This window comes from Apiotrichum porosum (assembly GCF_003942205.1).
Source record: "Apiotrichum porosum strain DSM 27194 chromosome Unknown scaffold_3, whole genome shotgun sequence".
In the NCBI taxonomy this organism is placed as follows: domain Eukaryota; kingdom Fungi; phylum Basidiomycota; class Tremellomycetes; order Trichosporonales; family Trichosporonaceae; genus Apiotrichum; species Apiotrichum porosum.
The window spans coordinates 737,835-762,126 of record NW_021167110.1 but is presented as its reverse complement, the minus strand read 5'-3'; the positions used below and the strand labels follow the sequence as shown (position 1 = coordinate 762,126).

The 24,292-nt window shown below is 58.7% G+C and overlaps 11 protein-coding genes across 11 annotated transcripts; 6 read left to right on the top strand and 5 right to left on the bottom strand.

Annotated features, from left to right (window-relative positions):
• Positions 1 to 4: 4 nt before the first annotated feature.
• On the bottom strand, positions 5 to 1,612 carry COQ2 (Para-hydroxybenzoate--polyprenyltransferase, mitochondrial precursor (PHB:polyprenyltransferase); the record flags this gene model as incomplete). Its single annotated transcript, XM_028621360.1, has 5 exons — positions 5 to 28; positions 77 to 382; positions 469 to 602; positions 726 to 929; positions 1,048 to 1,612. The coding sequence occupies 5 exons, from the start codon at positions 1,610 to 1,612 to the stop codon at positions 5 to 7; spliced, it is 1,233 nt and encodes a 410-aa protein (XP_028477812.1).
• Positions 1,613 to 1,886: 274 nt separating this feature from the next.
• On the bottom strand, positions 1,887 to 3,155 carry LSM2 (U6 snRNA-associated Sm-like protein LSm2; the record flags this gene model as incomplete). Its single annotated transcript, XM_028621359.1, has 6 exons — positions 1,887 to 1,909; positions 2,116 to 2,218; positions 2,353 to 2,413; positions 2,890 to 2,976; positions 3,100 to 3,110; positions 3,153 to 3,155. The coding sequence occupies 6 exons, from the start codon at positions 3,153 to 3,155 to the stop codon at positions 1,887 to 1,889; spliced, it is 288 nt and encodes a 95-aa protein (XP_028477811.1).
• A 226-nt stretch (positions 3,156 to 3,381) lies between these two features.
• SEN34 (tRNA-splicing endonuclease subunit) lies at positions 3,382 to 4,714 on the top strand (the record flags this gene model as incomplete). The annotated part of the gene is made up of 3 exons (XM_028621358.1): positions 3,382 to 3,478; positions 3,623 to 3,760; positions 3,864 to 4,714. 3 exons carry the CDS (start codon positions 3,382 to 3,384, stop codon positions 4,712 to 4,714), a joined length of 1,086 nt encoding a protein of 361 aa, XP_028477810.1.
• Positions 4,715 to 5,384: 670 nt separating this feature from the next.
• On the bottom strand, positions 5,385 to 6,967 carry CDC28 (Cyclin-dependent kinase catalytic subunit; the record flags this gene model as incomplete). Its single annotated transcript, XM_028621357.1, has 6 exons — positions 5,385 to 5,631; positions 5,692 to 5,855; positions 6,067 to 6,237; positions 6,488 to 6,611; positions 6,696 to 6,855; positions 6,925 to 6,967. 6 exons carry the CDS (start codon positions 6,965 to 6,967, stop codon positions 5,385 to 5,387), a joined length of 909 nt encoding a protein of 302 aa, XP_028477809.1.
• Positions 6,968 to 7,709: 742 nt separating this feature from the next.
• EHS24_005880 (uncharacterized protein) lies at positions 7,710 to 8,168 on the top strand (the record flags this gene model as incomplete). Its single annotated transcript, XM_028621356.1, has 1 exon — positions 7,710 to 8,168. The coding sequence occupies one exon, from the start codon at positions 7,710 to 7,712 to the stop codon at positions 8,166 to 8,168; it is 459 nt and encodes a 152-aa protein (XP_028477808.1).
• A 102-nt stretch (positions 8,169 to 8,270) lies between these two features.
• EHS24_005879 (uncharacterized protein) lies at positions 8,271 to 10,209 on the bottom strand (the record flags this gene model as incomplete). The annotated part of the gene is made up of 7 exons (XM_028621355.1): positions 8,271 to 8,628; positions 8,691 to 8,754; positions 8,810 to 8,823; positions 8,863 to 9,163; positions 9,207 to 9,235; positions 9,284 to 9,435; positions 9,481 to 10,209. 7 exons carry the CDS (start codon positions 10,207 to 10,209, stop codon positions 8,271 to 8,273), a joined length of 1,647 nt encoding a protein of 548 aa, XP_028477807.1.
• A 753-nt stretch (positions 10,210 to 10,962) lies between these two features.
• On the top strand, positions 10,963 to 12,766 carry EHS24_005878 (uncharacterized protein; the record flags this gene model as incomplete). Its single annotated transcript, XM_028621354.1, has 8 exons — positions 10,963 to 11,070; positions 11,203 to 11,422; positions 11,617 to 11,719; positions 11,770 to 11,788; positions 11,830 to 11,884; positions 11,944 to 11,961; positions 12,164 to 12,565; positions 12,690 to 12,766. 8 exons carry the CDS (start codon positions 10,963 to 10,965, stop codon positions 12,764 to 12,766), a joined length of 1,002 nt encoding a protein of 333 aa, XP_028477806.1.
• A 938-nt stretch (positions 12,767 to 13,704) lies between these two features.
• Positions 13,705 to 15,488, top strand: EHS24_005877 (uncharacterized protein; the record flags this gene model as incomplete). The annotated part of the gene is made up of 5 exons (XM_028621353.1): positions 13,705 to 14,007; positions 14,049 to 14,150; positions 14,188 to 14,788; positions 14,852 to 15,180; positions 15,222 to 15,488. 5 exons carry the CDS (start codon positions 13,705 to 13,707, stop codon positions 15,486 to 15,488), a joined length of 1,602 nt encoding a protein of 533 aa, XP_028477805.1.
• A 335-nt stretch (positions 15,489 to 15,823) lies between these two features.
• EHS24_005876 (uncharacterized protein) lies at positions 15,824 to 17,876 on the top strand (the record flags this gene model as incomplete). The annotated part of the gene is made up of 6 exons (XM_028621352.1): positions 15,824 to 16,404; positions 16,451 to 16,877; positions 16,919 to 16,947; positions 16,996 to 17,282; positions 17,319 to 17,790; positions 17,870 to 17,876. 6 exons carry the CDS (start codon positions 15,824 to 15,826, stop codon positions 17,874 to 17,876), a joined length of 1,803 nt encoding a protein of 600 aa, XP_028477804.1.
• A 516-nt stretch (positions 17,877 to 18,392) lies between these two features.
• On the bottom strand, positions 18,393 to 20,471 carry EHS24_005875 (uncharacterized protein; the record flags this gene model as incomplete). Its single annotated transcript, XM_028621351.1, has 10 exons — positions 18,393 to 18,778; positions 18,824 to 19,025; positions 19,064 to 19,112; positions 19,151 to 19,218; positions 19,265 to 19,452; positions 19,503 to 19,651; positions 19,701 to 19,825; positions 19,877 to 20,000; positions 20,051 to 20,190; positions 20,229 to 20,471. The coding sequence occupies 10 exons, from the start codon at positions 20,469 to 20,471 to the stop codon at positions 18,393 to 18,395; spliced, it is 1,674 nt and encodes a 557-aa protein (XP_028477803.1).
• Positions 20,472 to 21,184: 713 nt separating this feature from the next.
• Positions 21,185 to 24,247, top strand: EHS24_005874 (uncharacterized protein; the record flags this gene model as incomplete). The annotated part of the gene is made up of 12 exons (XM_028621350.1): positions 21,185 to 21,226; positions 21,285 to 21,314; positions 21,355 to 21,497; positions 21,535 to 21,799; positions 21,843 to 21,967; positions 22,006 to 22,170; positions 22,211 to 22,856; positions 22,913 to 23,316; positions 23,368 to 23,494; positions 23,532 to 23,623; positions 23,670 to 23,748; positions 23,786 to 24,247. 12 exons carry the CDS (start codon positions 21,185 to 21,187, stop codon positions 24,245 to 24,247), a joined length of 2,580 nt encoding a protein of 859 aa, XP_028477802.1.
• Between the last annotated feature and the right edge of the window lie 45 nt (positions 24,248 to 24,292).

The following is a 24,292-nucleotide window of genomic DNA, read 5'->3' as shown; positions in this document are numbered from 1 at the left end:
CAATCTATCCAAGGAGGGGGAGAATGACCTGTGGACAGGTCAGCGTCGGCGCGTTACACCCATGAGGAAAACTCACCTGGTAGAGGTAGTCCGCAAACATGCCCGCCCAAATGATGGGACCGGTCACGTAACCGTTCGACACAAACTTGGCCCAGCAGTCCTTGCCGTTGTCGAGGTTGACGGTGATGACCTGCCACGCGAGGTGTGCGGCGCCGCCCATAACTGAAATGGCATAGTACAGCGGTCCGGCACCCATCGCGTGGCCCGCGATCGTCAGGCAGCCGACAAACGTGGCGTACAGCGTGCCGATGATGGGCTTGGAGCTGTTGCCCCATGCCAAGGCCGTCGACTTGACGCCGGCGGTGACGTCGTCTTTCTTGTCCTGTGCGTGGTGTGAGCGGGCGCGCGGGTGGGTCGGGGACGGCTGGTTGTACCACTTGCGCAGCCGCCATGTCACCGGTTACTCACCTGGTGCGCGTAGATGGTGTCGTAGGCGACGCAGTAGATCGCGCTGCCGATGTAGAGCGGTGCGCACACGGCCCAGTTGACGGCGCCAGCGACGGCTGCCCAACCGAGGAGCGCTCCCCACTCAAAGCAGAGACCTGAAAAGGCGAGTCAGCGACGTCCATGCGACGGGAACAAGCTGTTTGCAACCATTGTGACAGCTCCTCCGACGCAACCTGACATGCGATCGCCAGAGACACGGCGACAACTCTTTGACTCACCAAGCACCACCTGGGGGTAATACGTCACGCGCTTCATGAACGGGTAGATGAACACGAGGGGCAGCGATGCGGCGCCAAGCAAGATGCTGTACGTGTTGAGCTGGGTCAGGACACCAAGGCCGAGCGCCATCTGGGTAGAGAGGAAGGCGAGCGCGCCCGTGTGGGTGATCTCGCCGGCCGCGAGCGGTCGTGTCTTGGTGCGTTCTGCGAGAGTGTCAGTTGAAGTACGGCCGATCGCGAGGCAGCCAACTGGGATGGGATGGGGTTGAGGTGCTACACATGGGAGGAAACGTATAGCAGCGACCCATAGCATAATACTCACCGACCTTCCTGTCCATCTTGGCATCCCACATGTCGTTGATGATACACCCTGCACCCCTCATGACCACGGCGCCGACGGCAAACAGACCCAGGTACCAGAAACAAGTGGTGATCGGCTGCGCGAGGTACGTGCACGCCATGGTGATGCTCCACGCTCCGGGCCAGTACAGCAAGATGGAGCCCGTCGGCTTGTCCAGACGCAGGAGGTAGAGGTATGGCTTGGCCGGTGCGGCCCACGCCGGGAGGACGCGGTCGACCCATGACTCGGGTGCCGGTGCTGGTGGTGCCAGGGGCGCGGCGTCGGCAGCGACGGGGGTGGTGGTGGTTGTCATAGAGACTGTAGAGGAAGTAGACGGGGTAGGGGAGGGAGTGCACGCGCGGCGCGAGGTCGAGAACGCGCGGCGAGTCGCGTCCATGCGGTATCCCCTACGCTGGGACGGACCGGGCTTGTTGTTGCGGTCAAGCTCGGACAGGCGGGTTGCCGCGACGCGGGCGGGCAGTGTCCGGGCCAAGTTGAGGCTCAGGCCCGTGCGCGCGCATGCCGAGCGCGCGAGGAGCGGGATCATGGCTGCAGTACGCAGTACGCCGGTGTCGACGCGAGCAGAAGTGTGGGTTGACGGAGGGAACGGGGGAGGAAGGACGACGACGACAACCGGCAACGGGGAATTGGACTTTTTATGAGGTTCCGGGTGGAGGTTGTCACCAGGCCACGACCACCTGTGCCCACACCATCTCCGCGATCAACAGCATCACAGCCGGCATGCGTCAATTGACACCACTTAGAATGCTACTGCTCAGGTATACTACATGTCATGCAGGTATCTACTATCACACGATCGTTTACTTGCCCGTGTTGTGGGCCTCTGCGGGGCCGTCAGCGAGTGTTACAATGGAGCCAAGGAGCTGAGCTCGGTACCGAGGAACTCCCAGCTCGCTCTCAGAACAGCTGGGATGAGTGTGTAGACAATAGGGCCAGACCAGCACCAGGTGATGATACAATGGCCGCCACCTGGCAGGGCAGCTCGCCCATGTCGTCCAACAACAACAACCAGCGTCTCTCTACACTTACCACGGCGGGTCGCGTCCTCCAGCAGTGTCGTGTCGACTGCACGGGCAGCCATACGGACATAGCGCACGACCGAGCCACGGATGAATACATTCTTGACCGCGAGCTGGGGACAGTGTTAGCAGATATATACGCGGTGTGCTGCGCGGAGGAAGGATGGCTAGGCCAGCTTGGGTTCTTGGACAGACCGCTGTAGCTGGCTTTGCGCCATCTCTTCCGCCCCCGCCAAGCTCTACGCACCATGTGGGGATGCCTCTCGGGGTCTTCGACACGGATGCCGTCTAGACGAATGTTGAGGAACCTGGGGGACTGTCAGCATGCGGCCCCTAGTGACGGCGGAGATGGTCGTTGTTGACACGGCGTGAACAACAGGAAGAGAAGGTAGGACGGCTGTTCCAATTCCAGAGCCGGACAGCTGCCTGGCCCCATTCTCCTCGTCATTTATGGCTTCATGCTGAGCGTAGGGTACATTCAAAGCCATAGCCGGTGCGGTGAAAGAGGAGAGGCAAGGCGCAGAGGAGCGTAGGACGAATGCTGCCGGTGAACGGGCTGCACAAGACAGCTGAGAGTAGCGTCACCCTTCTGTCTCAGCTGCTGTCGCAGCCGCCCGTAGGGCAACACGTGTCATTTTGCAGCCCCCAACCTAGTCCATGTCGGGCTCATAAGGGTCCAAAGACATGAGCCCGCGGATATCGATGGAGGACCATCTCATCGGCAAGTGACGCCCTCCGCTGCCGCCGGCGCCTTGGCCTGTGGAGTGGACAAAGCAACACTCACTGGTCAACACTCTTAAGCGTGCCGGTAATGCACAGATCGTTCTTGAGCTCGACCGTGATCACCTGGTCGGTGAGGGTCTTGAAGAAGCTGGACGTTAGCGGGTGTGTGGTGTTTGGAGTGGAGGGAGGTTGGTGAGGAGAACAGCGGGAGACCGAGGCCACCGGCAAGACTCCACACCTTGGCGACGACGGCGCAAAGCTGCAGACTCACGAGAAGATGAGCTATTCTGTTAGCTTAGGCTGTAACCAGATTCCAGAGCTTACCATGTTGCTTGATGGATGACGACCTGGACACCAACAGACACACACAGGTCATGTCGATCGAGCGTTGCAGCAACAACCCGGCGCGTTATCAATTGACGCCGCTCATTGAAGGCAAAAATGACGTGTGCTGCCGGTCCGAGTCGCCACCAAGAAGTTCAAGATTCAAGATTCAAGGTGCATGTCTCCATCGAGTATCGACACCATCGACGCCAAAGACGTACATACGACCATGTCGCTCCTTGACAAGCCCGGCGAGTCGAGCTCGGGCGCGTCGTCGATCCCGCTCTATATCGTCGGCGGGGTAGCGACCGTTTGGGACGCCCAGAGTGAGTCCAGATCTTGTGTCCAGCACACGTCCACTGCTGTTGCCGAGGTTCCGTTCAGCTGTGGTGGAGCCGCCCTCGTGCCACATTTACATGCCCTCGTCGCTGGACCAGCTCTTCTGGGAAACACTCGCTGACAGGTTACAGCCGCTGCGACTATCCACTGCGCACATGACGTCTCGGGCCTGCGTGCTGGAACATTGCCCGGTGTGGTGCAGCAGAACGGCTTCCTCGGTCTCCCCGTGACCCTCATGCCGGAGGAGGCGACGCACCTGGTCAGGAATGGTGAGTGGAGTGGCGGTGACGGCTGAGCTGTTGTCATACCTTCGTATACCACAGCTCAGCGCGTCCTAATGCCCTTGCACATGACTGACTCGCGTCCCCGCAGGCATTGCGCACCTCGTCCCCGTTCCCAACACGACGCTCGCCCCGCCGTCGGCCCAGCTCGTTGCGGAACGCACCGCCCAGCGTATTGCCCGTTCGCGCGCTCTCGCCGAGCGTGTGCGCCTAGACGAAGAGACGCGCGCGGCGGAGGGCAAGGCCAAGTACGCAGCGCGCAACGCCGCGTCGGCGGCCAAGGCGGCCACGAAGCGCGAGGAGCGGACGCGGAAGCGCGCCGAGGCCGCTCGCGCTGCGGCGGTGGCGAACGGCGGCGACGAACCCGCGGGGCAGGAGGCGTACGACGGCGTGTATGCCGCTGTCAAGGCCAAGGAGGCGGCCGACGAGGCCAAGGCCGCTGGAAACAAGGACGACGACGACGAACCCAAGGAGAGGCCAGTGGCCACGGCCGACAACACCAACCTCTTCACCGTCGTGCCCGCGCTCCCTGTCCACCCGTCCCTCATGCCCAGCACACCCACGACGATTACCTCGGCTGCGTTCCCGTTCCCGCACCCGCCCTCGCACAGCCTGCACGTCCGCGACAGTGCCGTCGCCGACACGTTTTCGGCCCTGCACGCGCGCGGCCTGCGGATGGGCCTCGGACCGCGGTTCGGCGGCGAGTGGCTCGTCTATCCCGGAGACTACCTCCGCTACCATGCGCACTACACCTCGCAGGTGGTCGTCCGCGACGACCCTATCCGCCCCGCAGAGCTCGTGGCGTGGGGCCGTCTCGGCACAGGTACCAAGAAGGCCGGGTTGATCTGCTGCTGGGACGACGGCGGGCGCGGCGACGACGAGCCAGTCAAGGGTAAGGGCGAGGTCGAGTTTTATAGCCTGGAGTGGGCCAACTTTGGATAAAAAGGTTCGAGGAGAGTCGCGGGGACGACTCTGTACAGCATATGCAGCATTTGATTTGTTTTTGTGCTTTAACCACGACGACGGCACACGACTTGTGGCCGACGCCAAGACACCGGCGTTCATTGCCCTATGAACGACGAGCGCGCAGTTGCCCCCCCTCTTGCCTCCATGTCCCCGCCCGTTGGACAGTGCTCGAGATCCAGCACGCACCGACCTCTGCATGTGGACGCCACCTGTGCCCTGCTCTCAAATCTGGACCTCTGGCAACGAGCTCGTCATGACGACACTCTTGCGTGTGCCCTGGGACCTGTTGCTCCCCTTTGCCCTCGGCGGACCCTCGCGTCCACCCTCACGTCCACCGTGCACATGGACCTCCACACCGGTGGTGTACGGTGTGTGTTCTGCTGCAAGGAAACTCGTGCATACAATACATCGACGACATGAGCGACATGACAGACTCGGGCGCCATTGCCACCGACCGACCGGCGGCGCCTGCCGAGGAGGGACGGCGCGTGAGCGTGAGCGTGAGGTGGAGAGAGTGCGCCATATGGGGCGAGACACTCGGTTATGGTATCAGGCTGGGTGGGAGGAGAGAGGTACGGGGAGGGGAGGGGAGGGGAGGGGAGGGTGCGAGGAGAAAGAGAACGGGCGGGATGGAGGGACTCGTTGTCTAGGCAGTGCCGTTGGCGGCGGCGGCCACCGAGGTGGCAAAGTAGGGGTGCTGCAGTGCACGCTTTGCCGAGATGCGCTGGGCGGGGTCGTAAATAAGTGTCTGCGCAAGAAGGTCGAGGCCGTTGGCGTCGAGACCAGAGACGGCGCCGCCGAGTTCTGCCTGGTGCCACTGGGGGAACGACGACTTGTAGTCGGGCAGGCTGCGGATACCAGGCCAGCTCTCCTCGTCCGGTGTTCCGAGTAGACTGAAGGTAGAGTGTAAGCGAACAGAAGGGGGAGCGTGACAGAACCTGCGCGATGCTCACCGGAAGATGCGGAAAATCTCGTCAATCTCAGAGTCGCCGGGGAAGAGGGGCGAACGCATGGCCATCTCTGCAAAGATGCAGCCGACCGACCACATGTCGATGGCGGTCGAGTAGTGACGTGAGCCGAGGAGGACCTCTGGGGCGCGGTACCAGAGGGTGACGACCTGGGAAGAACATGTCAGCTCAGGCCACCCAAATGTCATCAATGCCGGTGGCGTAAACAATACAGGCGCAGACTAGTGACGCCTAGCCACGCAATTAACAATGCGGGTGTGGGAAAAAAAAGAAGACGACAGGGAACGTTTCGAATGCACACTTGCACAGGTATTGTGCACACCACACAGGCTCAGGAGTCTGTGAAGGGGGGTTACTCACCTCGTGCGTGTACGTCCGCAGCGGGATACCGAATGCGCGGGCCAGGCCAAAGTCGGCAAGCTTGAGGTTGCCCTCCTTGTCAATCAGGAGGTTCTGGGGCTTGAGGTCACGGTGGAGGACACGGTGGACGTGACAGTAGAACAGGCCCTTGATGAGCTGGTAGGTGAACTTCTGCGTTGGGTGTCAGTATACATGCTTTTTTGTCTCTGCATTCAGCCAACTTTGGTGGAGGCGATCACGACCGCTCTGACGCTTGTGGGTTGGGCCAAAGGAGCATGCACGTCCTCTGCTCCCGTTGTGGAGGTGGCTGCCAACCCCGTGCGGGCGCTTACACGCATTCACGACGGGCTCCTTGACCACGACCACAACCCCGACCACGGTCACGACCATCACCACCCACTCCCATCATTGGGGAACATACCTTGACGAGGTTGGGCGGGAGAGCCTCCTTGTCCGGAAGCGAGTCCATGTAACGCTTCAGGTCGAGGTCGAGGAATTCGAACACGAGGTAGAGCTTGGCGTCCTGGTGGACAATGTCAAGGAGCCTTAGCGAAGGTCAGTCTGGTGGACAAGGGGGGGGTGGTGTTTGACGACAAGCCATCTGTTGTGTCTGTTGTGGAGAGACTTACTTGACAATGTTGTCGTCCTTGCTCAGTTCCTTGAGGAGCGAGATCTCACGGATAGACGTCGAGGGGACGCCTTCGTCCTCGGCCTCGAGACGGATCTTCTTGAGCGCAACAAAGTTGCCCGACTGGAGGTCCACCGCCTTGTAGACGACACCATAGGTGCCTAAGGGTGTCAGTACAACAGTCTACATGGCTGTGGCTGGCTGCTGTGTGGCTCTTCTGGCATACTCACCCTCTCCGACCTTTTCGAGCTTGGTGTAGTTTTGGAGCGACATGTTTGATTAAGAGTGTGTGGTGTGGTGGTGGATGAAGAGTGTATTGAAGGGAACAGAGCAAGAATGGCAACGGGTGCGACGGGCGGCGGCGTCACACGCGGAGGCAAGGCGGGGGGAGAAGGGGGGGTTGGTGGCCAAAGGGATGTCGATCAGATGCCGTTGGGAGAGTAACGCGCGGGGGTGAGGTTGGTAAAGTGCGAGAGGAGAGCGCGCGGCGGCCTGCGTGCGGGCGTGTGTGCAAGGCGAGCGGGGTGGTGGTTGTAGTCTAGGTCTAAGAGAGAAGGGTGGGGGAGACCGGGGGTGGTGGTGGGTGTTGATGGGTGTTGATGTGGAAATCGACCGTGGTTGCGCCGTGTTGTGTTCGTCGTGTGTTGCACATGTGTCGGCCAGCCAGCCCCGCGCGCGCGTCCCGCCTGTCCGCCCTCTCTGCACCCACACACACACACCGCGGCGCGTCAGTCGCGTCCAGCCCTCGCTTCCGATTTTGATCCCGCGCTCTCACCCAGCGATCGCATCCACACCCAGCCCCACCCTCCCGCCACCCACCCAAAACGCCGCCCAAGGCCGTCAGTGCGGTCGACGGGAGCATTCCCCCGTGGCAATATTCAGTGACGTTTTGGCACACAGTGCCTCCTGGCGTGCCATCCACCTCAACTGAACGGGTGGTTTCTGAAATTTTGGGAAACAACATACCACCTCCTTGCCTTCCTTTACAAACAACAACAACAAACAAACAACAAACATGGACAAGCCCCTCAACTCGCCGCTCCTCATCGAGCCCATCGGCCGCCCCACAAAGCTCTCCCCAGCCGCCACCTTCTCCCACCTCCAAAACTTCCTCGTCGCCCTCCCACCTTCCCCCTCGCGCACCCAGCTCGAGCGCCTGGCCGACGCGCTCGGCGTCGAGACCGGCGCCATTGCCCCGTCCGAGGGCGAGCGGCGCGAGGCAGAGCGCATTGCTGCGCGTAACGCCGCCAGGGCCGAGCGCAGGGCCAAGCGCGAGGCAGAGCGGATCGCTGCCGAGGCCGAGGAGGCTGCCAAGCTTGAGCAGCAGCTCGAGGAGGATGACGAGGAGGAGGAGGAGGATGGAGAGGCGTTTGAGGGCGATGAGACCATGGGCGACATCGAGTACGGCGATGTCCCCGATGACGAGGACGAGCCCGATAACCGCGAGGGCAAGGACGCCGAGGACGACGAGTAGACCACCACCAGCACAACCGGCGCAAACGCAAACAAGTAATACAGCATTTCCTCATCATCTCTAGATACCCAGCATCGCTCCCACTCTCCCCCTCACCAGCATCTATCGAACAGCATCGCCCTCACACTCGGGCACTTTTGTCTCTTCCTCCACTTGTGCACCACGCGCAGCCTCGACACTCCCATCCTGCTCGGGGCCGACCTCGTGCTCGTTCTCGTTCTCGTCCTCCTCTTCGTCTCCAAGACACGGGCCCCTCCCCTCTCCGCCCATGTCCAAGATCTTGAAGAAACTACACCCCTTGATCTCGCCCGTGGTCCCGGGACTCTGGCACTGCCAGAAAAACACCATGTCGTCGTCCAAGATGGTCGTGCCGTCCCGTGTCACTCTCTGTCCTCCTCCGAGGGACGACCGCGCGCCCAGCCGGCTACGCGCCTTGGCCTTTTGGTCTGCCCTCAAGATCCTGCACACAAAAGTTAGCGACACACGGGTAGTGGTAGTAGTAGTAGTAGAACAAGTACGCACGTCGGCATGCCACACTTGCACATTGGCGTGCCGCTCCGTGGGCCACGGGGACCTGTTGCAGGGTCTGGATGGAAATCTGTTGTTTAGCTAATGCACCCCCCACCAAGCGTATAACTAACCATCGCGGTAGAACCTGATGGGTCAGCCAGTACTAGGGAAGAAATAACCCCACCGAAAGGTAATGTTGATCCTGGTGGTATACGTCTCGCCCTCGCCGGGAACCACCGCGCCACCATTCGCGTCCCACTGTGGCCTGAACGTGTCGAGGGCGCGCTGCGGCGGCACGGTGTGCTTGTAGCGCTCCTGGCACCCGGGCGTCATGAGGACGAGCGAGTTGTGCGCGAGGTTGACCTCGTACGTCCTTGTCGGACGCGTGCTTGCGTACGCCTCGTCCACGGCGTCGATCTGGCGCAGACGGAACGCGCGCGGGGTGCCGAGCGACAGCGATGCAATCGTCGGGTAGGGACCGAGGTCTGGGCGGGTGAGCTCATGTGCGGCTATGGCCTTCACACCCACATGTCATTTGGTCTGCGTGCCATCCCACACTGTCCGTCAGCTCTGCATCTCCCAAGGGCGACCAAGAGCCGACTTACGTGCTCTGCGCGCCGTCATACCGGTTCGCAGCACACATGTTGGCCCGCCACCGGCCCCGATACTCGAGCGGGTAGCGGGGCATCGTGTCGAGATGGGCATTCACCGCCTCCTCAACTATACGCGATGCTTCCGCCAAGACAGGTGTGTACGGCTGTGATATGGGTCAGTCGTCCAGTTCAGCACCTCTTCCACTCACCTTGGCATCATACTTTCTCGCGGCGTAATAGTACGGGACGCCGACTTTGGCGCCCCCAAACCCGCCGCCGGGACGCGAATATGTCGTTGCCTGGTGGTTGGACTCCACCTCGCGTCCGGCCAGGTACCATTTGTTCCGTGGCCACTCGGGCGACTCGGCGAGCATCTCGTAATACAGCGCAGCGGCCATTTGCGGGGACAGCGGCGAGGAGAGGAGGGCGAGTGGGAGTCCAGCGGACGCGATGGCCGAGGGGGACGTGAGGAGCAGCGCAGCGCCGCGGTGCGGGGGAGGGCGGGTCGTGGACGATGCCGAGGGGAGCTTGGACGGGGAAGGGGGTTTGAGTAGTGTGGCCCATTGCGAGGCGGACGCGAGACGGTCCAGTTCGGGAGACGGCGACCGTCGTGTGGGGCGGCGGTTAGGCGATGAGCTCGAGCCCGACGACGACGCTGGTGTGGACGTTGAAGCGGTGGTTGCAGGTGGCGGGTGTTTGGCGCGGAACCAGTGATCCAGCCCCTTCTTTCTCTTCCTGATGCCTGCGCCATTCACGCTTGCTGTTGACGACCACGACCCCTCGGCGGGCGTCGCGCTCAACAACAAGAGCTCGGCGGCGCGCTCCAAGTCCCCGCGCGTCTCGTGGAGGGCGTCGACGTACGCGTCTGGTGGAAAGGACGAGGGTTCGAGGAGAGCGATGAGGGATGCAAGTTTGCTGTCGTCATTGACTGTTGGCATGTGGACAGATGGAGGGTGTGGTGGAAATGAACGAAAAGTTGGAGGGAGAGATGTGGGAAAGCGTGTACAAACACGAGCAAGGCGGAGGTTGAGTCAACTGGCCGACCTCCACCCCCGTCTTGCGATCAATGTGGCGGGGTTAAGCGAGGCGACCGCTGTACCGTTTTACCGTTGCCGCCGGTGGCAGGCTGGGACGTTGCGACCCTGATAAGGTTTCAGCTGGCTGTCGCGCCGCGTGCAGCCCCACGCGCGCGCGCGTCTCACCGATCACGCGAGCGCGCCGCCCAAAGGCCAAAACGATCCAAAAGGTGCGGCCCGCGGGGGGAGGGGTGGTTCCGAAGTGCAGATCATTTACACCCACGGGAATGAATGGGTGGGCACAAGGGGGGTTCTTCCCGTACATTACACAGCAGCCGATGGCGGCGGGGTGGATACATTACAATAGGTCATGTATCCAAAAAAAAAAACATTCATAGGGAGACTGGCAGTTGTTTTGGTGCAAGCAACCATTCGGCCGACTGCAACGAACGGACCACCTGCCTCTACCTGCCCGTGGCAGCAAGAAGGCGTCGACCGGCCCTCACTCCCTTGGTCGGCACTTTCCTAATCAGGTCATTACAAACTCCGCATTAGACGTCCTGATCGGGCTATTCCTCCGGCTTGAGTGGATTTCGCGCCGGGACCACTTCATAACGCTCTTGGCCCGCTTTGTCCACCACCCCCACATCACACAACCACACATACCACACAACCATGACCCGTCACGCGGCCACCCTCCTCCTCGCTGCCGCCCTCGCCCTCGCCCACGGCGGTCACGAGCATGGCGAAGAGGACACCAGCATCCCTTACCTCCAGCGTCATGTGAGTAGCGGCAGTCGACACAGCGCGCGCCGCGTCGACGCGATGGCGCTAGTGGAGAGATTATATCCCGCCAGCAACGGCCATGACTCCACCGACAGCGTGCACAGGACCTAGGCTGACACCCTCTACTAGATGATCAATGAGCACCACATTGACACATTTGACCTGCCGTCCTTCTTCCACCTGCATGACCTCGACATGGACGGCTTCTGGGACAAGGACGAGATCGCCGCCGTGTACGGTCTGCGACACCACAGCGTGATCAAGGGCAAGAACGAGCGTCCCATGCCCGAGGCCATTGAGAACCTGGTCGTGTTCGACGTGCTCCGCAAGCTTGACACGGACAAGGACGGTGAGTACAGCTGTGTACGAACGGGGACGACGTGGGCGGGGCTTTGGCTACATCGCACCAAGGTGTTCTTTTCGGGACGACGGCGGCTGAGAAATTCGTCTCCCCTCCACCCCCACCCACACCGGGCACGTGAAATGTGTGCCGGTGCCTCTGTGTCGCGTCCCACAACTATTTTTGCTCATGCACAACCACAGGCAAGATCTCGCTCGAGGAGTTCCTCGCCGGCGGTGTCGAAGGCCTGCCCGCGTTCGACAACATTGGCAACATGGGCCACCACTACGACGAGGAGTCCGAGTAGTGAGCTCATTGGATTGTAACCCCTGCGTTATAGCTAGCTAACACGACAGCTTCCTGCACCACGAGGAGGTACGCTCCCGCTTTGCGTGAGCCTTCTGCTAACGTTCCAGATGTACCACTCGACTCCCGAGACCCAGACCGACGAGTCGTACAACCACCCAGAAGGTAAGTCGCCCCGGCCCGCCCATGCACAGGCGCCCGCATGATTGCTGACGAACAAACAGACATCGAGCACTTCAAGCGTGAGTAGCACATGGGCCCGTGCGAGACTTGGCCGTTCCCCGCGGTTTCACCTCTGTGCCCACCCAGCAGTCGCTGTTGAACCCTTTTGTTGTCCTGGCTTGGACGCCATGACGGAGAGGCGGAGGCATGTCGGAGAGCTGTAGACACACACCCCAAGCCTCAGGTCTCTGAAGCAACACAAGACCTGACCTGACCATACAGACCACGAGCACATTGAGAACGAGGAGGACGCGCGCCAGCGCATCTTCGAGGGCCTGCCGCCCAACGCCAACCTCGAGAAGGACTACGAGGCGCCCGAGGACCCGCTGGAGCACCACGAGCACGCGGCCGGAGATGGTCCCGAGGCCATTGCCAACCTCACCGGTGGCACAACCGACGAGGCTGAGGTCGTGGACATTACGGCCGACGAGGTCGTGGTGGACATTGCGGCCGCCGACGAGGAGGTGCTCGAGATCACAGAGGACGGCAGCGCCGTCGTCCCCGAGCGCGTGGGCCGCGGCGGCAGGACCAACCCCAGCCGCATCCAGGAGGAGATTTCCGCCGAGATGAAGCAGAGGCACAGGCACACCAAGGAGGAGCGTGCTCGTGCAGACATGCCTTACAGTGAGTTGTCACCAGAGCGAGCGAGGGTGCAGGCGAGGCAAAGCTGTAAACCAAGGATAAGCTGCAGCTTGGCTGCGCTCGTCCCCTCGCCCATACCAAGGTGCATTGCTGACGCTTTCTCCAGAGTACAAGTATGGCCCCGCATCCGAATGGCACTCACCCAGCAGGATGCGCAAGGGCCTGCGTGCCGAAGAGTTCTAGACGGGTGCAGTGGTGCGACGCGACGACGACGGACCTCGACGGCGTGTGATGGCCGGAACGTGGAGAACGCGGATCGGGGCACGAGCGGCAACAACACACGACAATGTGTTTGATGACACGCAACGCCGGTCGAGCCGTTCTCGTTCTTGAGGAAACACACGCTCCGTCGCAGAGCACGGAGAGGGAGAGGTGTCCAGCAGCAACCGACCATCCGCAGGTACGGGTGGGATCTATACAGTTTTATTACCTGGTTTTTATATGCAGGCTAGCTTATCATCTTCCGGTCCTGCCACCACGCCGAGGTGCTTAAGCGAGCGCCGAGGGGCCACAACGCACCTTCCGAGGTACATAAGGGCCGAGGGAGGTGATGAGCGTCAACTACCAACCACCGGAAGGTTGGAGTACCACCACCACTCTGAAGCCTGAGCATAAACGCTGCAGTAGACATCGTTGTACAGGAGCAATCATGTGGTAGCGTAAGTCCCAGGGACAGGCAAGGAAGGGGTCAAGCAGTCCACTGCCGACGCTGGCGTCCCTGGCCGGGTTGTCCCCCCGACGGCTTTTCCGCCATCTACGGATCCATGGCGAAGAAACACGACCGGCACATTGTTGGACCGCTGTCATATCCGCAGCATGTTGTGGCGATAGGCTGTCGCTATAGCCTCGGCATCTAGCCCCTATGCGAACAATGGTATTTTGTGCTCACGGCCGGCCCAGCGCGCTCGGCACCGTTGGCGCTGGTTACACACCGATATCCGGCAGGGGACTGGCCGTGCCACGTTCAGACTCACAGTTGCTACACCACCAAGTGGCGGAACGGCGGAGCACCCGGCGGCTGCGGACCTAGGTCGCGAGCGCCAAAACAACAGCACATGCATCATGCTGGTCGCTTTCCCACCAACGCTCGCTCTTCACTCTATCTGCTGACTCGTCTCACCATGGTTGTCAACGCAGTCACCAACCCCGTCATCAGCGGCCTCAACCCCGACCCGTCAATCTGCCGAGTGGGCTCGGACTACTTTGTGGTCACCAGTTCCTTTGAGTACTTTCCGGGAGTGCCCATCTACCACTCTCGTGATCTCGTCAACTGGACCTTGATCGGGCACGCCCTCACGCGACCGTCCCAGCTGTACATGCCTCGCGTCGAGCCTGGCGGTGGTATCTTTGCACCGACGCTACGCTATTGGAAGGGCACATTCTACCTGGCGACCTGCTGCGTGTACCGCAGAAACTCGAGAATAGTGAGCACTATCACGGGTACCTCTTGCTAACAGGATGCCAGTGTTCCGAATCTCGCGGGTTCTACGTGCGCACAGATGACATTTTCGATTCCAGTACATGGAGTGAGCCGATCTGGTTCGACGCACTGGGGATTGACCAGGATGTGAGTTTTCACATTTCCGACAATGTTGACCCAACAGCTCTTCTTCGACGACGACGACAAGGTCTATCTCTGCACGAGTCGCCTGCTCGATGTCCACAGCTCGGACCCGCACAATGGGGCCGTGGTTATGGGGTGCGAGGTCGACCTACAGACCGGACAGTGCTTGACCCGCCCTGTCGTGCTACGTCAGTCCCTCGAGGCCAACCTGTGCACCGAGGCGCCGCATATCTTGAAGCGCGGTGATTTCTACTACCTCTTGGTAGCAGAAGGCGGAACTGAGATCAACCACCAAGCGCGCATCTATCGGTCCAGGTCGCCGCTTGGCCCGTACGATGACGCGCCTGAAGGAGTGAACCCCATCATGTTCAATGGCACGCACCCCGTTGTGCAGAACTCTGGACACGCCGACTTTGTCGAAGATCTGAACGGCAACCACTGGGCCTTCTTCCTCGCCGTCCGTGTACAAGCCAACGGCCACCGTCCTCTTGGACGCGAGACGTTCATGGCTCCAGTAGAGTGGACGGCAGACGGGTGGCCGGTCATTAACAAGGGCCGTCCCATTACTCTGGATGTACTCGACGCATCAAAACTGCCAGAGGTCAGGCCTTACCGTGGATGGCGCGACACGTTTGCGGGCAGTAAGTCGTTTAACACGGGCCACCATATCCACCATGATGCACTGGCTGATGATACACTGCTAGAAACGCTGGGCATCAACTGGTATCATCTTCGTGTACCTGTCAAGCCCCACCATTCTCTTCAACCGGGGCGCCTCACACTGCACGGCAACGCATTTACAATTGCAGACACAGACTGCCCTGCCATGCTGCTCGTCAAGCAGACCGAACTGTCAGGTACCTGGTCAACGCAGCTCGATTTCGAACCGACAACAGTGGACCAGGAGGCCGGGGTCACCGTCTACTGGAGTTGCTATGCGTATGCGGCCCTTGTGGTTCGGAAAAGTCACGAGCCAGACGGTCACCGTGAGGTAGTGCTGCGGTGGATTGACGAGCATTCGGAAGACGTCAAGGTGAGCAGTGCCGTCGTATGTGATGCCCACTGACGGAACAGACCGTCGAGATCAAGCAATCCCTCTCAGCCATCGGTCCTGTTGGACTCAGCATCCATGCGACCCCCACGTCGTACACATTTGCCTTTCAACCCGTTGGAAGTGACGAGGAGACCATCCTCGGGTCCGTTTCCACTGCTGTCCTCGAGCGTTCTCGCTCCTTTGATGCATCCTACACCGGCACCCACCTAGGTATCTTTGCTCAAGGAACCCAAGGTGTGCCCTGCCAGGACGGCGCCCACTTTGCATACGCCGGGTTCAGTGTCTAGTGCTGTAGGTAGTTGCTGTGTGTGCATGCATAACCCACACTGTCGCAGCCGTGTATGCTAGTCACAGAACAACGTGCTGCGCGGCCACTCCGTCGCGCGGTCACTCCGTCTCCACCACGGGCCAAGGGATGTTGTTGTACCGGCTCGGTCAAATTTGAGTTACCGATATCCATAGCTCCACCGTCGCCCTCGGAACAGCCGCCGGGAGTCCCGGCATCAGTTGGTTTGGGACAGATTGTACTCGTCCCGGCGGCCGCGACTTTGCATCCACACACTCCTGTTGTGCTTTATCTTCTCCTGTGGGACACCCGACGGCACCGGCAATTCCTCCTGTCATGGACGACCGTGGCGCCAATACCGAGATATCGCCTCCCAACCCCAAGCGAATGCACCGCAAGAAGGCGCCCTTTGCCTGCGAGGCGTGCCAGAAGCGCAAGTCGCGATGCGAGGTGTTCTCTGCCACCTCTGATGTGTGCCATCGATGCGACCTTCTTGGCACAGAGTGCACGCTGGCGGCCCTTCGCGGTTCCATCCAGTCGGCCATCCCCACCCGCACCGTTGATGGCACCGATGGGAGTGACGCCGGCCGTTCATCAGGCTTGAACGCCGACGCCCTCAAAGTCCTGGTTGAGCACATCGACCAACGTACCAGCGAAATTGTGCGGCTGCTGCACAACAAAAGCCACTCTACGTCTTCCACGCCTCCATTCTTCTCCCCTGGCGCTGTTAGCGCTCGAGAGGATGGAGTCGGGGACGGCGACGACATTGAACCCGAGGTCTGGGAGCTGTTGCACCACAGCAATGGTGTGGCATTGCAAGTGATGACGGGCCTCAATATTCACGACCGCACTAGCTTTCACGATCCTGTGCTGAACGGAGTACTGTCAGAGTTGGAATTCGACAATGTGTGCCTGCAGTGAGTACATAGGACAGACTCGTAGCTCATCACTGACATGATCCAGATTCAGCACACATATTCGTCAAACGTCCCCTGTCGATGCGCTCCTCGCAGATCCCCCCCTTCTGCGTCACCCGTTTCTTCGCTGTGCGATTGTGCATTTCATGTCATTCGCCCGTTCATCGTCGTTGGAGGACACGGTGGCCCACCGCAAGGTTGAAGCAATGATGCTCGCCAACCTCAACCTCCTTGATGACGCAAACCCTTCGCCAGCGACATTGATTGGGTTGCTCATTCTCTGTCTCTCCCCTGCGAGTGGATTTGAGCGCCGGTTCCAGAGGTCATATGCACCTCCTGGGATCATTGCACGTGCCTCGTCGATCGCGCACGGGTTGGGTCTGGAGGATGCAGTCGAACGCGCCCGACAAGAGTCCGAAAAGGACCTAGTTGAGGCCACATGCTTCCAGCCTCTGATAGTCAAACTGGCATTGGTGAGTGTTTGACAGTGAGGCGGCAGGACTGATACCTCCAGTTCTACACATTGTTACATCAATCAGCCTGGTGCGTGACTACAAAAGTACAGAGGACCGCGGCTAACTGACGACTTAGGTCTGACATATACTTGAGTCCGTCCCTCTCGAACCGCCACACAGCATCTTCGCCCTTGACATCCATTCTGTCGCTAGGAAGCATCCGAAAGCTACAGTCACCCCTCCTCATTCACCTCTACTATGAAAGTACCTTACTGGCTCAAATTGCCCACATGTCCACGGCCCTCCAACGAGTCCGGACGGCCAGCATATTTGACCGACCACGACACATGGTGCTGAAGCACCGAATGGAAGAGTACGACACGTTTATAAAGCAATGGCGTATAGACGTCGAACAAGAACAATGTGAGTGCGTGTCAGTAAACCTAATCTGACGAACAGCCCTTGAATCGAAGCATTTTCTGGTACTCAACTCCATCTTTCTGGAGTGTCTCATGTGTCTTAAAATCAGCACCGATGCCGGTACGCTCCTTCCGTCGCCCATCGTAATTGAGGACCGCATGCCGTTCCGCATGGCATTTGGCGAACGGATGATCGGTTGTATGCGACAGCTGGTCAGCTTTATCACCTCGTCGCCACTCAAACTTTCGCACGCACCTTCATTTTTCCTCACGCTATCATTCCTGCCCTTTAGAGGTCTCCTCAACGCGACTCTGATCGACCCCGGCATGTTGCCGATCGTTCAGTCCCTGGAATTTGGCCAGTTTCGCGACATACTTGTGAACACGCATCCAATGTCGCCCGCCATGGTGGATAAGATCTGCCAGTCACAACCGCCCGGAGGGTGGAAGATGGTAGTGGAGGAGCGCGAAGCTGCGACACGGACACCGTCGATGGCCGAGCTTGTTGACACGTGGGAGATGCCAACTGCTCTCTCCGAAATCCTGCAACAAGCCAATTACGAGGATCTTCAACAGTGGTGGGCATTTGAGAACGTAACCAGTTCGTTGGGTATGTTCGAAAGCCAGGGGGCTCTCAATGGGGATTAGTGCTGGTCGGACATGTATGTATTGAGTGATGCCCTACACACCGTTGCATTGACTCGCTGCAATGACATTTGTTCTGTATGATCACCCAAGGTGAAGCGACGGCAACCGTCGGGTGGTGAAACCTGACCTCGTCCTATACTCTTCGACGTCACTCCGTCCCACAATTGTCTTGGATGGAGAAGGAGAAGGAGTGGAACGTTTGACCAGCTCGGTCCGGTTCCGCACGTTAGAAAGGTGCCACCAGCTCTGTGATCTGTGAGCTGTACGAGAGCCAGAGGAAAGCGTATGGGCCCGTCAAATTTGTGTCGTAATAACAATGGAACCCGGTCAGGACGACGCATACGTGTTCATAGTAGCAACATACAAATTCCTACCAACTCAGTTTGATTGCCACGTTCATTCCTCAACATTTGTTGATTCTGCCCATCCAAGGAGCAGACGATGGGGAGCCGTTCACGACAACCTGCTACGAGGTAGCGGTCTGCGGAGCAGACTCCTTGGCGACAGTTCCAAATCGCTGCGCATCGGTAACGTACTTGCGGAAGCGCCAGGGCTTAACCTTTGCCTCGAACATTTCGTCCAGCTCTGCAGCTGAGCGACCTGTGGTTTCCGGAATGACAAACCACAGACCAACTACGAGGGGTGCGGAAAGGCCGGCGAAGAAGAAGCAAGTCTTCAGGCCCCAGTTGAGGTCGGTCTCGGAGATCATGTACGGTGTCCCGTATCCAACGCCGATACCAAAGGCGACGGAGACGGATGCCGCAAAGCCTCCCGTTTTGGCGCGGAGTCGGCTACTGGGGACTTCACCGACGAGTGGCCATCCTGCACCGTTGGCCAAGTTGAAAGACACAGCTGTTGACGTTAGGACCTCGTCCAGTCTGGGTGCCCTTGACTTACTCCAGAGACAAGCCAGGAAGATGAGGAAGCCATTCATGGCCTTGGTCTGGTTCTTTACGAGACTCATGCAGCCGATAATGAACAGGCAGAACCACATGGTAGTTACACCATAGGTGATCATTCGGCGGCGACCCACGAGGTCCAGACCGAACAGCAGAAAGACGGTGCAGGCGATGCCAAGAGCGGATGTAATGCAAGTGTTCTGAGGATTGTCAGCCACATCGAATGTCATGCACTCACTGCAAATGGATCGGTGGACCCAGCGAGTTCAAAGAAGTACACCACGTAGCTGACGTCAGCATTACTACTTCGGCTCGCTTCACTCACGTCGACAAGAAGCTCTGACCAACAAAGCCCGCGGCCGTCAACTCGTAGCAAGCGACAAACGTTCTCCACTGTTCATGTCAGCACACTTCCCAAAAGGATACGACCAGGACCTACTCCGTTGACACCCTTGAAAATAGCCAACCAGGAAATCTCCTTGTTGGCCAAGGCGTACTCGCGCTCGTGCTCAACAGTGTGCTGCAGAATGGCGTATTCTTCCTCGGGGTTGTAACCGGCAATCTTGCCGTACAGACGCCTGAGTGCTTTGACGCCCTGCTCATGCTTTCCCTGGCGAGCATACCACCCTTGACGGTGTCAGCGGACGTGTGGGCTGCTGTCGGTGGCAAGGACGTACAAGGCGATTCAGGAAGCAAGAAGACATAAATGATGCCCATAGCCCCGACTTGCGACCACTGGCTGTAGATGACGAGCAACCAGTTGTTCGAATCCTTCTTGTTGAGAATCGTGATGACCACCGTGCCAATGAACATGCCGGTGACCCACCTGTAGGTAGGTTGGTCAGCTCCGTGGGAAGCTAGATGGAAAGACGAACCAGAAATTGTAGCAGGAGAGCATAGCGCCACGGATCTTGGAGGTAGGCGACATCTCGGTGAGATAGCACTGCATGGTGACCTGCATCGCACCGACACCAAGGCCAACAAACATTTTGGCCAAGAGCTGTAGGACGTTAATTGAGCCGTTTGCGACCTTGAGGAGCACTCGACTTACCCAGACCCTCCAGTCGCGGGCACCACTTTCACAAGCGCATCCCGCGGCAATGACGACCCAGTAAGAGATCATACACCAGCGACGGCCAAAGCGATCCGAAATAAGAGGAAATAAGTTCATGCCACTGAGGAATTAGTTAGTCCAGCACAAGGCAACATTATTAAATGTACCCACCACCACTGCATCACCGATCCCACAGCGTTCCAGGCCGAAAGAACATCGGCCGCCAGGATCGGGGTTCCGCTCGAGTTGGTCTCCGTCGAAAACTGGTTGACAAAGCCCTTGAATGCGATGATGTTGCCGATCATCGCAATCTAAACAGCATCAGCATTGTCTGGAATGAAGCTCGTACCTGGTAGCCATCTGTGAACGCGCTGAAGGCTGCGACGAAGCAGACGAGGATACCCCTCCAGAACATTTTGACCGTTTCTTTATAGCTAAGGTCGTCCCAGGCCGACCTCACAAACTCGGTTCCCAAACCGCTGTGTTGCACATCGTCGCCTTTGACCTCCAGTCCGTCCGCGTCGTCGCGGATGGAGAGGTGTTCAATGGTAGGCTTTGCCTCGCCTGCCATAGTCGTACTGTCGGCTGTCATCTTGAGGTAGAGCTGATTGAGATCTGATGAGCCAAGGTCGAACGGGTTTGTGGCTCGTCTTTATACCTACCGCTCCATTCAGGGGTATACGCTCATGAGGCGCGGGTACTCCGGATGGCGGCCCCTCGGGGTAAATTCACCCCGCACATTTGATCATCCACAATTGTTGGGTCGGCGTCTTCCCCGCTTGCCCATCGGTCATCAACCGTGCACCGGAGAGCTGGGGGGGGAGCTCCCGAAGTCATCTTCATTGAGAACTGGATAGCCTAAACGCCGGATGTACCAACGCTCCCGTGGGGTACGGCGCAGCTTCTATCCCGAGGAGCAGAACGGTGTCGCTGGTGGCGCCTTGTCCGGTTGAATTTCATTCCGGTTTGACCTCACATGGGGGGGAGTGCTGAACCCGCTATCGCCAACAGTAGTATCTGTGGGCTTGGGGTCATTGAGCATGAGACACCCGACAATGCAGTGGCTCAGCAACGTGACAGTCATGTGAACAGCAGCCGGGGCAGCCGGCACACGGAGACTGCGCGCATTTGGCGATCACGATGCCGGCGGCTGTCCCAGCGGCATTGCCGGCGGGATGATAATCCATTCATCGGTGTATCGCTGATCCATGAACTCGGACCGGGATCCACTCACACAAGACTCAAAAACCGACCACGCAGCGGTCCAAAGTCACCCGCATCTTCTCCCGTCACCGCCAATATACGATGTCTGAGACCTCAGCATTCACAGACTTTGATGTTGCGGACGTCCTATCACGTCTCACGACGGCAAGTTTGAATGGTTAACTATCGCTAACACCCACAGCTTGAGAAGGCTACCCTTTTGAGTGGCAAGGTATGTTGGTCTAAATCTGGATCCGAGTCTGACCTCCCAGAATGGATACTCGAGCGCGTGCTTGCCTCAGCATGGAATTCCTTCCCTCAGAATGTCAGACGGGCCCTCCGCTTGTCGAGGAACAACGTCAGTTCCCGAACTCGGATTGTATGCTTACCAGCCCAGTGTTTTCAACGGCACACCGTAAGCCCGACGACGCTGTGCATGTGCTAATATCTAGGTCAAACTGTTATCCATGCTCCCTTGGCCTTGGGGCCTCATTTGACATTGAACTGGTCGCCGACGTCGCTGGGCAGATAGCCAAAGAAGCTCGGGCCAAAAATGTCCATGTCCTTCTTGCCCCGACGGTGAACCTCGTTCGGTCTCCGCTCGCCGGCCGCGGGTTTGAGTTCTTCAGCGAAGACCCATACCATGCTGGAATGATGGGGGCAGCCCATGTCAAGGCAGTGCAAGCGCAAGGTATTAGCGCGTGCTTGAAGCATTTTGTGAGTATTGTGCCTTGGGGGGAATAGGTCTAACCAATTCCAGATCGCGAATGAACAGGAGACAGAGAAGCACTCCAACGACTCCATTGTCAGTCCTCGAGCCCTGAGGGAAGTATACCTTGAGCCCTTTAGGATTGTGCTCCATGAAGCCAGCCCGCTTTCGATAATGTAGGTCCTATCGTTTATGACTTGAGACTCACCAAAAGGACCTCGTACAACCGTCTGAACGGCCTGCACACTTCGGAAGACAAGTGGCTTCTCCATGATGTTCTGCGACAGGAGTGGAACTGGAAAGGTACTCTTATCTCCGACTGGTATGGTACATACAGCTGCTCAACAAGCATTAAAGCAGGACTGGATATTGAGATGCCGTACGTCGAGGTTTGCTGGAAAGGGACGCTGATACATCAGAGGCCCAGCCCTGTGGCGAGCCGCACCCCAGATTCTGAGTCTCCTGGAAGCTGGCAAGATCACCACTAAAGACATCGATGCGTGTGCCACTCGAGTCTTGTCCCTGGTCAAGCATTTGCTGAAATCGGGGCTTCTCTTCGAAGACGTAGAGAACATTGTCGATACCCCGGAGTCTCGTAACCTACTGCGTCGAGCCGCTGCCGATGCCATCGTTCTCCTTAAGAACGATGCCAAGGTGCTCCCAATCGATCCCTCCAAGCTCAAGCGTATTGCAGTCATTGGCCTCAGTGCAGCCATGGCCCATACCTCGGGCGGAGGTGCTGCTTCAGTGCCAACCGAAACGTTTACAGTGTCCCCACTGGCAGGCATCAAAGGCGCCGTCGAACCGCTCGGGATCCAAGTTGATTGGGCCCCCGGCACCAGCAACTACCGCTTCACCCCACCCCTTGACCCGTATCTGGTTGGCGCAGCCCATCCGGTGGAAATTGAGTTCTGGCGATCCGAGCCGCACGCGCAATGGAAAGACGGTGTTGCTGGAGTGATCCCTTCGAGCGCTGCAGACCACGTACTGCGCGTTTCCACTACGAAATGTTTCATGCACGACGGCGTTCCTGAAGATATCATTAACAACGCCCGCCACGTTCGAGTAAGTCCCCGTGCCACTCTGGCTGTAATCTGTGTTTATCTATCGCTAACATTCAGCTCCGTACCATCTTCAAGGCCCCCCTCACTGGCCAATGGAAGTTTGGCATCTCATCCATTGACCAATGCCAATTCTTTGTGGACGGTACCAACATCGACTATACCACAAACCTTGGAAAAGGCGAGCTTTTCTTTGGCTTTTGCCACGAGGAGCGGTCCATCGTGATGGATCTCCGCCAGGGCCAAGAGTACACAATCGAGCTCCGCTGCTGGGCCACGGGCAAGATGGACTCGTTGCCTGTCAAGTTTTCGGCCGGATTCCAGATCGGAGGAGCTCCTGCTCTGGAGCCGCAGCAGGCGATTGTGGAGGCTGTTGAGTTGGCTCAGTCTGCTGATATCACCATTGTTGTGGTGGGCCTCAACAAGGACTACGAAACGGAAGGCAACGATAGGGACGACATGGAGTGAGGAGTACAGCTATTCCTATTTCGTGACCAAAAGCTGACCTTGTGTAGCCTTCCTGGCACGGCCAATGATCTTGTTAAAGCCATCCTGGCCACCTCGCAGGATGTCGTGGTTGTCAATCAATCTGGAATGCCTGTAACAATGCCTTGGGCAGACGACGCCTCTACCCTTTTACAAGTATGGTTGACGCCACTATTCTTGCTAACACCCCCAGGCTTTCTACGGCGGCTCCAACTTGGGTAATGGCCTTGCCGACGTTCTGTTCGGAAAGGTCAACCCGTCTGGCAAGCTGCCGGTGACGTTCCCGTATGTCCCATCCTGTGCAATGGCTAGCTGGCGCTGATAACGACAGGAGAACGCTTGGGGACACGCCCACAGCCACTGGCTATGGGACCACAGCCGCATCAGTCACCAAAGCCTACTACCAGGAGGTAAGCGTTAGGAAACAGGTGACAAGCTAACGCACAGGATATCTTTGTCGGTTACCGCCACTTTGACCGGACCGCCAGGCTTCCTCTCTTTCCGTTTGGCCATGGACTGTCGTACACCACATTCGAGTATTCCAGTCTGACCGCCACAAACCCGGACGGGCAAGAAGGCAAGTTCAGGATCCAGTTCACAATCAAGAATACAGGCCACCTCTTCGGCAAGGAGGCCGCTCAAGTGTACGTCGCAGACGTCAAGAGCAGCGTGGTTCGCCCGTGCAAGGAACTCAAGGCTTTCCGCAAAGTTGCTCTGGAGCCGGGACAGGCAAGTGAGGTGGTCATCGAGCTGGACAAGCGCGCTCTCTCCTTCTGGGAAGACAGCGAGGAAGGTGGTTGGCGGGCCGAAGCTGGTGTGTTTGAGGTTTTGGTTGGTCCCTCGTCCGCCTCCCTGCCCCTCAAGGTGGAGATCACTCTAGAGCGGGATATTGCCTGGCGAGGATTGTAGTTTGCTGTAGCTGCACGTGCCTTTTATGCAATCAAACAAGAATAT